Genomic DNA, 15,908 nt, shown 5'->3' with positions numbered 1-15,908 from the left:
ACGAAATAGTAATATATCATAACGGAAAAGCAAAAGCGAATTTTTAATATATATCGACACATTGCCGGCGGTGTCATGTTGGGCGGTGTATGATACACCATGACGCGATTTTAAAAAATATATCTCTGCATTTTCCCGCGTGTGTGGATTGTTCTCAATTATTGCTGACACCGAGTCTAAAAGTAAAACCATCGATAAAAATGAAATCATATGGTGAGTTAGATTGGAGATAAAGGCGTGAGAGAGACTCAATGGCCTTGAAGTTACAGGCCTTTGAGAATTCATTTCGTTCTATAAACGGCAACTTTCATCGGATTTTCTTCCCGTTTTTTTTCAACCGAGTCTAAAACTATGTTAGCGACTGTGAAAAATGAAATGATTTATCGAATTTGATTTGAAATAAAACTGGGGGAGAGCAAGACACCACGGGCCTACAAAACAGGACTCAAAGCTATGCGAGTTAATAAAATGGTGGATATTTGTTTATAGCCACTCCCAGAATGGGTGGAGCTATGGGTGGAGCTACTCTGCAAACCGAGTAAGCCACACCCCGGACAGACACCCAACAGATAGACAGACAGACAGACAGAATCATCTACGGCTATTATAATATAGATTATACATACTTGTACCAAGTTTGATTTAAATCCGTTCAGCTGTTATCATGCATAACATTTATACCTGACATGATGTCCAACCTTTGACCTTTGACACCAAAATCTAATCAGTTCATCTTTACATCATTATAGATGCTTGTACCAAGTTTGACTTCGATCCCTTCAGCCATTCTTAAGTTATCGCGGTAAAGAAAACCCATCATGGAAGGAAGGACGGAAGGACAGCCAGACACTAACTTCACTGGCACACAAACATGGTATGCCATTAAGCAACGCGTCGTTCTTTGCCTTTTCATATTGTATCTACTCCTCAACTTCTCAAAATAGTCTTGCTTGCCTCTGCCCCAAAATAATCTTTAACCAACGCACAGCTTCAGAGGCCAAACTATATTGCTCACAGTAAAATGGAAGAACTAGTGAATGAATATGAATGAATGATCGTTTTAAGGCCAATTTGTCCCTGCTTCAGCAGGTGTTAGCCTTGTGGTCGGGGTACACACCGGGTCTCCATCCCAGCAAGCTTGGCCTTGGTCGGGGTACACACCGGGTCTTCATCCCAGCAAGCTGGTACTCAATTTGCTGACCTCGGAAGGATGACAGGCTGAGTCAACCCCCCTGGCGTTAATTCAGCGATCAACCGGGATTCGGGCTCAGGATCCGAGGATCCCAAGCCGGTACCCTAACCGCTAAGGACTGGGATTCGAACCCAGGATCCTAGGATCCCAAGCTGGCACCCTAACCGCTAAGGACCGGGATTCGAACCCAGGATCCCAAGCCAGCACCCTAACCGCTAAGGACCGGGATTCGAACCCAGGATCCTAGGATCCCAAGCTGGCACCCTAACCGCTAAGGAATGGGATTCGAACCCAGGATCCCAAGCCGGCACCCTAACCGCTAAGGACCGGGATTCGAACCCAGGATCCTATGATCCCAAGCCGGCACCCTAACCGCTAAGGATCGGGGTTGGAACTCAGGATCCAAGGATCCCAAGCCGGTACCCTAACCGCTAAGGACCGGGATTCAAACCCAGGATCCTAGGATCCCAAGCTGGCACCCTAACCGCTAAGGACTGGGATTCGAACCCAGGATCCTAGGATCCCAAGCCGGTACCCTAACCGCTAAGGACCGGGATTCAAACCCAGGATCCTAGCATCCCAAGCTGGCACCCTAACCGCTAAGGACTGGGATTCAAACCCAGGGTCCTAAGATCCCAAGCGGGCACCCTAACCGCTAAGGAGCGGGATTCAAACCCAGGATCCTAGGATCCCTAGCCGGAACCCTAACCGCTAAGGACTGGGATTCGATCCCAGGATCCTCGGATCCCAAGCCAGCACCCTAACTGCTAAGCCAACATCAGGCTCAAAAAAAATTGGAAGAATTAGTCTTGCTTCGAAAAGGCCAGTGTCGATCTGCGTTGGCAAACAGGTAGAACAATGGATGGAACCCACCACAACATTGATCGAGGTATGCTAACTGCCATGGGAACATTGGGAAGCAAGGAGCAGTTGACATATAAAACTAGAATGGCACTCGGTAAAACAAGGTCGAGTTTCAGGGCGTTTCCTCAATTTTTCACAGAGTTATACCCTTTGTGGACTTATAAAAGATCACATCGGTAGGGGACATGCATTGCAAAGCAATTCTAAATGGTGTTGAAGTTAGAAAACGCTCTGCCTCTGTCCCACCTCACATGCACGCTCCCCAAACGCTGCGAGCAAGCGTGTGCGGTAATCTGAAGTACTGCACACTGGGTTGCCTTCCAGCAAAAGCTGCTCGAGGCAAGGCAATTGACCGAGCTGCTGCACCTCTGCCATCTGTGCAAAACAAGAGGATCTCACAAATTTGCATCAAAGTAAAACAAATACTGTACTGATGTCATGGATTGCAGTGGAGAGACAATGGAGACAGCAACAAACATCTATGTATGATGAAGAATTCCTCTTCCTTGCGAAGGCTCGTGTTTATCTGCGTCAGCGAACAATAGGTGAAATAAACAGGACGTTGGGCGAGGTATGCCAACTGCTGTGCTAAGCAAAGATAAGCTGCCATTTTGGACGCTAACCCTTTATCAAAACAAGAGTGGGATGGGATACGGACCAGGGTTGATATTGCATAGGGATGAACCAGAGTGGGCTCAGAGTAATGGGGTACGTCAGGGTGAGAACGACCGATTTTGACTGGGAGGTTCGGGATTCAGGGGTTAAAAGTCAAGGGGATTGGGACTGCGGGGGGGGGGGGGGGGGAGAAAGAAACAGGACATTATATAAAAATATGATTTCGTTCCCAGACTGTTAATCTGAAATATTGCTTTTCACCCTTTTGCACTAGCCCGTCTCCCACATAACGGCAATGGGGTTTTGCATTCGCTTGGGTTTGTATTTTGTGTGTGTGTTTTGTGTTTGTGTGTTGTCCAGGCCATAACTTTTTACCATGTGAGCTTTTGTCATCAAATTTTCAACAAACCGATATTATTATGAGAATACGAGTAGGGACCCGCGGAGCATACGCACAATGTAAAATGTGACTTGAAGTCATCAACTCTGCCCGAACCTAAGTTATCACCCCCCCCCCCCCCCCCCCACGCCCCTCCCTCCTCCATCCAAACCCCGATGTCCTCAACCTCCCAACTCTAAGGCTTCAATCCACTCCCCACTCCAAGCCTTCAAACCCCCATCCAACCACAACTCCTCAAGTCCTCCCCTCCCCTGTGCCCCACCAAATCTCAACGTTCCCCCCCACCCCCCAACCCAAACCCCCATGTCCTCAACCTCCCAACCCTAAGGCTTCAATCCACTCCCAACTCCAAGCCTTCAAACCCCCATCCAGCCACAACCCCTTGTTACATATTTATGTGAATGTATGTGAATTACTATTCAGGTCTTTGCTTATCAATGTGTAGTCGATTAAAGGTTGTTGTGATTAAAGGGTCAGGAGCCCTTCTGAGAAAAAGGAGACCGGAAACGGAAGAAAAAAAGACGAGGTCCTGGAGAAGCGAGGATTCTTCTTCTTCCTTGCCGAGCTCGGACGCGAGCGGTATCGATTGAGCAACGTAACAGAATCGGCGTTAAAAGCCCGTCTGGCGAGAGGAGTTACCAGGACGTGTAACTACCCTTTGACACGTCAAGTCGCCGTGGGTTCGTGCACGGAACCAAGCAGCTGGCACAGTTCACCTCACCGTCTACAAGGCCGCGTACGGGTCGCACCTTGGGCCGCGCGCGCTGGGCAAGCCGCATGTTGCTTTGCCTGCTTTGCTGTACCCGCTTTGCTTGGCCAGGAGGTGCGCGCTGCAGCCGTTGTTCCCGGTACGGGACGTGCCCGGTGAAAGCACGTCAGGAAGGGTCCGTTCAACCGCCCACGTGCGGAGATTGAACTACCGGAGTACGGAGACATTGAGAGAGACATTGACCATGGAGGGAGTCGGGAGTGGGGCTCACGTGAGGAATGTATAAGATGGCCATCTTAGAGTTATTATAGATGAGTTTACATCTTTGTACTATTGATTGCTGATTGTGGATGGTTGTTGATTGCTCGGGGAATATATCCTTGATTATTCCGGATCCTTGGTGTGGGGGTTCTTATTGATTGGAATTCAGATTTATGCGTTACGAAAGAGCATAAATATATAATAGATCTTTCTGGCGGAGTTCCTCTCACGGTCCGGGGGTCACCGAGACCAGGTAGTCACCGGGAGGACCACGTAACAGAATTGGGGGCTCGTCCAAATTACGATTTGCGGATTCGCAATTGGGTCTACGTCCGGGATTTAAAATTGTATAACATAATAAAATAATAGTTTTTATTCATTAAAATTTATTAATTAATTATTAATTGGTAAATTTTTGAGAAATTGTGGTAAAGTCTTGGGTGAAGGTTAACAAGTGTTAACGATAGTCACCATGGCGTTTGTTGCACAGAACTTTGCGGTAACACCTAATGAGGCACAGTTCCGAGCGTTACTAAAAGCGGACCTCTTGAAATTGGCCAAACATTTTAACTTGGAGGTCCGAACTAATTTGAGGAAATCAGAGTTGCAGACCACGGTGATACAATCTATGGTGGGATTAGGAACATGGGACGAGTTAGCCTGGGAGTGGCTACCCGAAGAACCAGAAGACGTTGAGCTCCGGAAACTGGAGTTGCAATTACGGAGCCAGGAACGGATCAAAGAAGAAGAAAGGAAAGCAGAAAAGGAAAGAGCAGAAGAAGAAAGGAACGCAGAAAAGGAAAGAGCAGAAGAAGAAAGGAAAGCAGAAGAGAGGAGAGAAGAGAAACAAGCAGAGGAAAGGAGAGTGGAACGAGAACTCCAGGAAAGGTTAAAAGAAGAAGAAAGGAAAGCAGAAAAGGAAAGAGCAGAAGAAGAAAGGAAAGCAGAAAAGGAAAGAGCAGAAGAAGAAAGGAAAGCAGAAAAGGAAAGAGCAGAAGAAGAAAGGAAAGCAGAAGAGAGGAGAAGAGAAACAAGCAGAGGAAAGGAGAGTGGAACGAGAACTCCAGGAAAGGTGAGCAGAAGAAGAAAGGAAAGCAGAAAAGGAAAGAGCAGAAGAAGAAAGGAAAGCAGAAAACGAAAGAGCAGAAGAAGAAAGGAAAGCAGAAGAGAGGAGAGAAGAGAAACAAGCAGAGGAAAGGAGAGTGGAACGAGAACTCCAGGAAAGGTTAGAAGGGAGAAAAGCAGAGGAGAGGAGAGCTGCAAGGGACCTCGAAGCAGAGGAGAGAAAAGTGGAAAGGGAATTAAAGGAACGTGACATGGAGCTTCAGCAAGAAATTAAATTCAAGGAGCTGGAGTTAATGAGAGAACGGGGAGAGGTACCACCCTTGCTGACGGGGTCGACACCTAGCCAGAACACCTGGGATGTGGGCAGACATGTGAGGCTGGTTCCACCCTTCAGTGAAAAGGAAGTCGCTAAATTTTTTCCACACTTTGAGAAAGTGGCTCGACAGTTAAACTGGCCGGAGGAGGCCTGGACCATACTAGTGCAAAGTGTGCTGGTGGGAAAAGCTCAAGAGATTTATTCGGTGCTACCAATGGACCAATGTGCAGATTATGAGGTATTGAAGAAGCACATCCTCAAAGCCTATGAGTTGGTTCCGGAAGCTTACCGGCAAAAATTCAGGAATGCCAGGAAGAGGGAGAGTGAGACCCATGTGGAGTTTGCCAGAGTGAAAGAAAATATGTTTGATCGGTGGTGTGAGTCAAAAGGAGTCGGGAACGACTTCGAAGCATTGCGTGACCTGATGCTGGTGGAGGAATTTCAACAGTGTGTCCACGAGGACATCAAAGTGTACCTGCAGGAAAAGAAAGTACCGAAGTTGTGGGACGCAGCCACCCTGGCAGATGATTATGCCTTAACACACCGGATAGGGGTCCACGAACCTAACTCCTCGCCTAGATCTCCGCAGGGGAAGTGGGGAACAGCAGGTGCGGAGAACGACAATACATGGCGGCGGCCTCGAGAGGATTATGGGGACAACGCGGATACCCCACCTGTTCGAAATCAGAGGGCTGCGGGCCCAAGACAAACTTATTTTTCGGGGGGCCCGAGGCAGACCACGAGTTTTTCCTCCGGGCCTACTTGCGCTTTTTGCAAGAAACCTGGACACTTGATGTCCAGTTGTTACCTCATGAAAAGGGAAGACCCAGAGCGGAGTCTGACTAGTACAACTCCGAATGCGATGGCAAACGTAAGAAATCGCCCACAGAAGAGTTACCAACCATTTATTTATGAGGGGTTGGTCTCACTCAAGGGAGACTTGACTAACCCAAGACCGGTTAGGGTTTTGAGGGACACAGGAGCCCATCAATCCTTAATGCTTGAAGGCATTTTGCCATTGTCAAAGAGTACCGCAACTGGTGATAGTGTTCGGTTACAAGGGATCGGTGGCTGTGTTAGTGCCCCACTTCATGTCATCCATTTGGAATCCGATTTGGTGTCAGGACCGGTCACCGTCGGTTTACAAGCCACGCTTCCTGTAGAGGGAGTATCTGTGATTATCGGAAATGATTTGGCCGGGGGGCAAATTTATGGTAACCCGAGGGTTGGTAAAGAGCACAGCAGGGAAAATAACACCCCACCAGCTCGGGATGGCGACAAAAGTTCCAAGTTATTTGTAGGGGGACTGAACTTCAACACAGAGGAAGAAGTTCTGACCTCTGTCTTCAACAGATATGGGCCGCTGGTGGAAGTGCGGGTGGTAAAAGACAGGGAAACGCAACGGTCAAGAGGGTTCAGCTTTGTCACGTTTGCAAGCACAAGAGACGCCAGAGAGGCAGAGAAGAATTGGAATGGTTAGGATTTGGAGGGTCGGACCATAACAGTAGGGAAGGCATTTCGTAGGCGTCGAGAGGTCTACAGAAGAGGACCACTTGGCAGGAGTTTTGGGGTTGGCAGCAGCTGATATTACTATGGAGGCTCCCAGAGTTATGGCACCTCCCGAAAGAATGAATGTCAGAGCACTGGCCGAGAAGGAGACCGCCAGTCAGGTAACGGCTGGGACAAGGGGTCCCACCGTAACGGTTAGGAGTCTGGAGAAGTTGAAGCACTATATACGGGGGAGCCGCCGAGCCGGGGCTCCTACATGGACTAACCGTGAACGCCACGTTCTTAAAGGCGTCCAGGTAGTGAACTTTCCTGCACGGACTAACCGTGAACTCCACGTTCTTAAAGGCGTCCATGTAATGAACTTTCCTCCCCGGACTAACCGTGAACTCCACATTCCTTAAGGCGTCCATGTAGGGAATACTCCGCTGAGCCTCCCGAAAAAGTGCTATAGAGAGGTTTAAATTTGGGGGCTTTGGTCACCACCCCTTAACCGTCATTCAAGAGAAACTAGAAGTGGTTGACGCTTGGTCCAGAGGGAATTAATCTCGGGGATTGTGTGAAATTTTGTTGCTTTATTTTTAAGTGATGACTGTGCCCGGGGGGAACTGATGAGTTGGGGGGGGGGGGGATGAGTTATCTGGTTTGTTTATCCAAGTTGGCCGGCAAAGAAAGTTTTCGCTGGGTTCAAACTTTCTTTCTTGAAGGGGGGGAGTGTTACATATTTATGTGAATGTATGTGAATTACTATTCAGGTCTTTGCTTATCAATGTGTAGTCGATTAAAGGTTGTTGTGATTAAAGGGTCAGGAGCCCTTCTGAGAAAAAGGAGACCGGAAACGGAAGAAAAAAAGACACGAGGTCCTGGAGAAGCGAGGATTCTTCTTCTTCCTCGCCGAGCTCGGACGCGAGCGGTATCGATTGAGCAACGTAACAGAATCGGCGTTAAAAGCCCGTCTGGCGAGAGGAGTTACCGGGACGTGTAACTACCCTTTGACACGTCAAGTCGCCGTGGGTTCGTGCACGGAACCAAGCAGCTGGCACAGTTCGCCTCACCGTCTACAAGGCCGCGTACGGGTCGCACCTTGGGCCGCGCGCGCTGGGCAAGCCGCGTGTTGCTTTGCCTGCTTTGCTGTACCCGCTTTGCTTGGCCAGGAGGTGCGCGCTGCAGCCGTTGTTCCCGGTACGGGACGTGCCCGGTGAAAGCACGTCAGGAAGGGTCCGTTCAACCGCCCACGTGCGGAGATCGAACTACCGGAGTACGGAGACATTGAGAGAGACATTGACCATGGAGGGAGTCGGGAGTGGGGCTCACGTGAGGAATGTATAAGATGGCCATCTTAGAGTTATTATAGATGAGTTTACATCTTTGTACTATTGATTGCTGATTGTGGATGGTTGTTGATTGCTCGGGGAATATATCCTTGATTATTCCGGATCCTTGGTGTGGGGGTTCTTATTGATTGGAATTCAGATTTACTAGGGCATGCCCGTACTATATATAAGCTAGGACGTGCCCGTACGTGGGTGCAAAAAAACATGCGTGCAAACAACAACAACAAAAAAAAACTTTGAAACCACGTGGCAGTAACGACCACAGAACCCCCCCCCCCCCTCTATTTACATGAATGGTTTGGTCCATTCGCAACGACCACAGAACCCCCCCCTCTATTTACATGCAATGGTTTGGTCCAAAGCGAACGGCTTGCAGTGTTTGGTAAAGAAATCGCCATAGCTCGGTAAGTACTTGTCCGATTAATATGAAACCTTGAAAAGGCACATCCTCGGGTCCCCAGCAATATACCTGGCAAGTTTAAAGTATATCGGACCCGTGGTTGTCGAGAAACAGCGGTCACAGACAAACAAACGTACAAACGTACAAACAAACAAACACACAGAGATTACTGGAATTATAGATAGATGCGTTACGAAAGAGCATAAATATATAATAGATATTTCTGGCGGAGTTCCTCTCACGGTCCGGGGGTCACCGAGACCAGGTAGTCACCGGGAGGACCACGTAACACCCTCAAGTTCTCCCCTCCCCTGTGCCCCACCAAATCTCAATGTTCCCCCCCAACCCAAACCCCCATGTCCTCAACCTCCCAACCCTAAGGCTTCAGTCCACTCCCCACTCCAAGCCTTCAAACCCCCATCCAACCACAACTCAAGTCCTCCCCGCCCCTGCCCCCCACCAAACCTCAATGTCCCCCTCCCAACTCTGTCCACTCTTTGTTCTCACCCCCTCCCAACCCCAACTCGCCATCCTCCTCTTCACCTCAGCATTCCCACATAAATCATTACATATTTCTTCATTACCTCATCGCAACAGCAGAATATTTAACTCTTTCCTCTCCCATTGTTTGGCCGATCTACAGGAGACCCATTTTAGATGGTCTTTTCCCAAGCATATTTTGCTTTGGCGGTGTATATATTTTAAAAGGTTTAGATAAAAGGTAATAAAAGTAATAAGCAAAGAACGTTAATTCTTCTATTGAAATAATTTGTATGTATATATATATATATATATATATATATATATATATGATTGATGGATGTGGTTTGCCAGGTAAGTTGAAGTTGCTGTGTTTGTTTGAAGTTTGGATTGATGCCTCGAGTATTGTGGCCATTGATGATGGATGATATCATGATTGGGCATGTAGAGAGGATGGAGGTTGTGGTGAGCGGGTTTGTGAGGAGGTGGTTGGGAGTGCCACGCTGTTTGACAAACATTGCCTTTTATGGTCAGGGTGAAAAACTCCAGTTTCCCTTGACACCATTAACCGAGGAGTTTAAGGTGGTGAGGGTGTGGGAGTTCATGATGTTGCGGGATTCAAGTGATGCAGTGGTAAAGAATGCTCTCCCAGAGAAGAAGGGAAGTCGGAAGTGGCATGCAGGAGCAGAGGTGGATGCGATGGATGAGCGGTTGCAACAGGAGTAGGTCGTGGGAATGGTACAGCACGGGAAGCATGGCTTAGGGTGGATGAAGCATGAGCGATGGGGAAAGGCATGTGTGAAAGAGAGGAGGAAGATGGTTGAGATGGAGGTGAGAAGAAAGGAAGAGGAGGGGAGATATGTGAAAGCAGTCGGTCAGGCACAGCAAGGTGCTTGGACTATGTGGGAAGGTGTGCGGGTGAGGATATTGAAGTGGCAAGAGATTTGGAGGATGGATACAATATTGTTGTTTCCTGTTGCAGGCAACGTATGATGTGCTTCCGTCACCAGTAAACTTGATTGTGGGGGTTGTTGCAGGAGGACAGATGTTCTTTGTGTGGAGGTGTGGGAACGGTGCAGCATGCACTCAGTACATGCTCAGTAGCATTGGCAGCGGGAAGATACAAGTGGTGGCATGATCAGGTGCTGGCGATGGTAGTGCAGATGGTGCAACAAGAGGTGCTGAGATCGAGAGAGAGAAGAGTGGAGAAGGAGACCGATGGGGGACAGGTGTTGTTTGTCAAAGAGGGCCAAGTGGTAAGAGGTGGAAAGAGGAGGAGGTGGAAAGCAAGAGGGCTGTCAGATGCTTGTGATTTGTAGGTGGTGGCAGACCTAAAGCTACAATTGGTATACCCAGAGGAGATCTGTTTGACAAGGTTGTGGCCTGACATTGTCATCTGGTCAGGTGCAACAAGACAGGTCATCTTAGGGGAATTGTTTGTACCTTGGCAAGAGAACATGGAGGAGGTGCACGAGAGGAGGAGAGGAAAGTACAGTGAGCTGGAGGCAGAGTGCCAGGAGAAGGGTTGGCAAGTTTCTCGTCAGCCATTTGAGGTGGGGTGTAGAGGGTATATTGGCAATTCCTTTTCTGCATTTCTTGCTCGGCTTGGAGTGTGTGAGACAGAAAGAAGGAGGATGTGTGACAAAATGGCCCAGGTTGCCTTGAAAGGCTCACTTTGGATATGGAGGAAGTTTATGGAGGCACGTCAAACGGTGTAGGTTGAGGTTGTGAGTGGTGGTTCATTTCAGCCTAAAGGCATAGTGACTGAGCACGGAAGAGAGATGCAGATGTGTGAATGGTGTGTGTGTGTGTGTGTTGCAGGAGTGGGTATGTGTGTTGCAGGAGTGGGTGTGGTTTTGCATGAACGTGTTTTTGTTTGAATGGTGCATGTTGCAAGGATAGGTGGTCGGTTGGTTTTCTTTTTGGTGCGAGTGAGTGGATGAGGGGCTGTGGCTTCTGGGAGTGGAGGTAGTTTTGTTGTTGTAGTCTGTGTTCTCACTGGCTGCTGCATGTGGAGGCGCAAGAGGCGCATGATGCATGTGGAGCATGATGCATGTGCATGTGGAGGCGCATGGTATGTGCCCCTGCTGGCCCACCTTAGCTGACCATGCCGAGGTTGAAGGGCCAAAACGGGATGATGCTGAGGACCTCAACTGAGGACCCGGTCAGTGAGGCACACTTTTGACCAGGTGTGTTTTGAAATTATATATACGAGCGTGACTCGGCGCGCTCCGCGCGCCTCACCACACGTTGTTTCAGAGGGATAGGCATCTTTGACCATTTCGGTGTCTTTTGGGTGTTCATGGTGATTTGGGTCTTCAGGGCCATTTGGGTCTTCAAGGTCTGTTGGATCCTCTGGGCCTTTCAGGGTATTTTGGGTCTTTGGGGTGTTTTGGGTCTTCATGGTCTTCTTTTGGGTCTTTTGTTTCCTCTGAGTCTTTTGGTTATTTGGGGTATTTAAGGGTCTTTTGGGTCTAAAGGGTCTTTTGGGGCTTCGGGGTCTTTTGGGACTTTGGGGTATTTTGAGGCTCTGGGGTCTTTTTGGGCTTCGCGGCCTTCTTCCGGGTGTTTTGGATCCTCTGGGCCTTTAAAGGTATTTTGGGTTTGGGGTGTTTTGGGTCTCCGGGGTCTTTGTGGTCTTCATGGTGATTTGGGTCTTCAGAGTGTTTTGGGTCTTCGGGGTCATTTGGGTCTTCAGGGTCTTTTTTGCCTCAGGGCCTTCAAGGGTATTTTGGGTCTTCAGGGTCTTGGGGGCATTAAAGGGTCGTCAAAGGTCTGAGGGTCTCAGCAGTCTAAACGTAATCAAGAGGGTTAATCAAGAGGGTGATAATTTTATTTGAAGAATAAGAAGACTTTTCGTCGCATATAAACATAACGACATAACCATATACGTTTGCTCTATTATAATAAATAAATAAATAAATATATATATATATATATATCTGCTTTATCTATACTAGGGCGTGCCCGTACGTGGGTGCAAAAAAACATGCGTGCAAACAACAACAAAAAAAAACTTTGAAACCACGTGGCAGTAACGACCACAGAACCCCCCTCTATTTACATGAAATGGTTTGGTCCATTCGCAAAGCCAAAGCGAACGGCTTGCGAGTACGGTAGAACCCCCCCCCCTCTATTTACATGAAATGGTTTGGTCCATTCGCAAAGCCAAAGCGAACGGCGAACGGCTAAATCGCCATAGCTCGGTAACTACTTCTCCGATTAATATGAAACCTTGAAAAGGCACATCCTCAGGTCCCCAGCAATATACCTGGCAAGTTTCAAGTATATCGGACCCGTGGTTGTCGAGAAACAGCGGTCACAGACAAACAAACACACAGACACACACACAGACACACACACAGACACACACACAGAGATTACTGGAATTATAGATAGATTAACATGCGAAATGCCAAATTTAGAAGCAATGTTGTAATAAGCCAGACTTTGCTCACTGAAAAACATACATTTTCATCACATGATGCAGTTGTCGGGTGACCAGCCTCAGATCCTCCCCTCCATTTTACTGCATAAAACCGATAGCTAACCCCTTGACCATTGTACATTAACAAACACCCCATTTTATTAACCAGGTCAGCATGGCCTTGCAGCAAAGTTAGTGATTTTCTTTGTAAAACAGCACCGCGTAAAGTATTTTCCTATCTGTTCCGTTTTGACATTTACACTTAACGAGCATTTTTAAACACATATCTGAAATGGAAAAATAAACAAATTAGGAAATTATCATCAGACAATTATTTCTAATAAAGAGTTGCATTTTGTTCATGCAATAAAAGCAATTTGTGATATGAATGCTGTTTATAGGTTAGGCTCCGAACCTGAATGCTGGCCCATTGTGTTAAAATGTTCTTTAAAAAACAACAACATTGGGTATAATCACATCTCTTACATTTATAATCTCAAAAGCACAGAAACAGACGTTGTTTGAAATGCATTTTAAATTACATCTACAAGTTGCTTCTCCGCCCCATGTATAATCAACCTCAATGCTAATGTCAACGGTGTCGAAGCGTGCAGAGCTCGTTTTGTGATTTTGCGCAGGGCATGACCTCATATAATGCATTGGACGCCAGGTTGAGAGAAACGAGGGAGTAGAGGCACACCAGTGGAGTCACACTGCAGATGCCATTGGCAGCGAGGCACAGGACGCGTACATTACCGAGGCGGCCACGAAGAGGTGGGAGGGCAGCCAGTTTGTTCCCAGAAAGGTCCAGGTGGCTCAGGGAAGACAGGTGCTGGAAGAAAATGTTTCACGTTAGATTGCTAGTCTGATAGTTAATGCTAGCTTCGGCACAATATACAATTACCAGGGAGAGATGGTCAGGCATGATGAAGACAGACATCAAACATGTATGGCATAATTGGTTTGGAAGAAAACATAAAACTGAAACAAGAACACAAGTCCTCATTGAGTACACAGCCCCCAATCACACCTTAAAAATGGGACGTGGAGATTTTATATCTCAACAACTAAATAAATAATTACATGTGGTAGGTCGGTAGTGCAGATGTTAAAGTGTGTATAAAAATAAATAATTCCAACTGATATATTTGGCACCCTTGGAAGGTGAAACATTTCAATACAAGTCCAAGCGCATTTTGCAACACCCAACATTGGTAATTCATACATAACTATAAGGCCAGCAACCCCCAATTTGTCATACAGCAAATATTGAAACAGATATTTCAATGAATTTCCCCAGGCAATGCCAGGTACTTCAGCTGGTCTTGTACACAAATAAAATCCCTGTGTATTTATTTCTCTGTCATGGAGGAAATGACACCACATTTATGGAAGTGCCATTGCCACTGCCTTCACCCCATTGGACTGACAGCCCTCCCGTCTCTGCCCATAATTAAAGTCATGTGCCACCATTTTGTGAAGCAGCACAGGCTGCTGCCTCAGGTGTCAGTCCATGGCCCACTGCAATTTTAATCATCCCAGGTAAATGATCACTATGTCTTATATGTGCATATAAGCAGTACGTATGTTTTTGCTTCATGTATGTACACCGTGTTATTAGTCCCTGTTGGACTTAGCCCAAAACGGGGACTTCTGGATTGGGTCTCGCCTGTCTGTCTGTCCGTCTGTCCGCAAACATATCTACGAGCTGTATGGACTGATTTTGTTCATAATTGGCACAAAGACGATACATGATGGTGAACAAATGCACATCATTTTGTTTCACGATGCGATTAAAAATGGCCGACTTGCGGCCATTTTAGTTGTAAACAAGTAAACGAAAAAACATGTTTTAGGGCTACACCCTTCTTTTTTAAAAAAAGTTTTAAACCTATTTTTTTTTAGTGAAATTTTGATAAATGAAAATATACCAGAAAAGAGGACCGTGGGACAAATTTCAGCATTCTAGGACGCATGGAAACTAGAAAACGAACGGCTCAAAGATTTGAGATGGGACAAACAAACAAAGTTCAGGTGAAGTTAAAATAAAAGTGTGTAAAAACCCGATGTTGAACACGTCATCAGCAATTTCTCGGACATGCATTTACCGATGTTGTTCAAACTTGGCACACAGATAATGAATGACGGTTTACATATGCACGTAATTTTATTGGAGATTGGATCCAAGATAGCCGACGGGCGGCCATTTTGTGACTTAAACGTGTCCCCAACAAATTATCGGACATCCATGGTCCGATTTTGTTCAAACTTAGCAAAAGCACAGCACATGATGGCATACATGTGCACCTCACTTTAATTTGCAATCTGATCAAAGATGGCCGACTGGTAGACTGGCGGCAATTTTAGTTGTGAAAAAAAAAAAACGATATTGAAAACGTCCTCAACCAGTTCTCGGACATTCATTTACCGATCTTGTTAAAACTTGACACAAAGACAATAAATCAAAGCTTACATATTGTGTCGCCGGCAATCAAGATCACCGGTGACGGATAGCCAAAACAGTTTTTTTCTCCTGAGGCGGCACCCAAATACTGTATATGGTGGGTATCGTGCGTGAGATGGGAGGCTGCGAGTTGTTTATCTGAACGAAAAGAAACAAGGTTATATCCCTGGGCCCACGAACAAAAACACGACAAATGAAAATACAACAATAATTAATTAAATGAAAATAAAGCAAGGGGTGAAAATATCAAAATAAAAACTGAGGTAAATTAATTTCCTAACTGAGACGTCTCCTCAAACTGACAAATACGAACACAGGGGAATGTAAAATAAAATAAAATGTCCCTTTTGTGTCGGCACTTAGCTTTGGCCTCAAGTGGCCCTCTTCGTGGAGAGTGGGGTGATGGATAAGTTCTCTGGCGCCGGAGAGTACAAGATGGCGCCGGCCGTCGAGGGCAAAGGCGCCCAGAGCCGTAGAGCGAGCTGCGAAGATGGCCTTCTTCGCTCTAATTCTCCGTCCTTGTGACGAACAGCACCTACTTCAGCCCACTGATGAGTCCCGATAAGCGACGCTCCTTCGCAATTGCCACCCAAAACGTCCTCTCCAGCGCACACAAAATGATGAGCGTCTTGTTCGTCCAAGACAAACTAAACGCGCTCCTCTTCTTTTCTCCAGTGAGCTAATCGGCCCATTCCCCTCACATTTCACCCGCCCACCTACCGGCCAATTGCGTACCTTGGGCGTGGCTTGCCAGCTTTCCTCTCCGCCCCCTGATTCCCCACCTCACATGTGGGCAGGGCCTGCCCCCACCGGCTCTGCTTGGCTTCTTGCCAGCATGGTTGTTGTCATTTAAAAGTGGCTTTCATGGCCGGCCG

General features: G+C 47.1%; 1 protein-coding gene across 2 annotated transcripts in view; it reads right to left on the bottom strand.

The window, feature by feature from the left end:
• The window catches only part of NISCH (nischarin), a 111,924-nt gene that overhangs the window by 15,140 nt on the left and 80,876 nt on the right, over positions 1-15,908 (bottom strand). For both annotated transcript variants that reach the window (XM_068112178.2, XM_078775638.1), the window contains 2 exons: positions 13,216-13,401; positions 2,303-2,431 (listed from right to left, as the gene is read on the bottom strand). In XM_068112178.2, coding sequence (XP_067968279.2) covers positions 2,303-2,431; positions 13,216-13,401 — 315 coding nt within the window. The remainder of the gene's footprint in view (positions 1-2,302; positions 2,432-13,215; positions 13,402-15,908) is intronic.

The sequence above is a fragment of the Myxine glutinosa genome, chromosome 4, assembly GCF_964187855.1.
Source record: "Myxine glutinosa chromosome 4, kmMyxGlut1.1, whole genome shotgun sequence".
NCBI lineage: Eukaryota > Metazoa > Chordata > Myxini > Myxiniformes > Myxinidae > Myxine > Myxine glutinosa.
The sequence above is the reverse complement of the archived record's forward strand: the minus strand, read 5'-3'. Positions and strand labels throughout refer to the sequence as shown.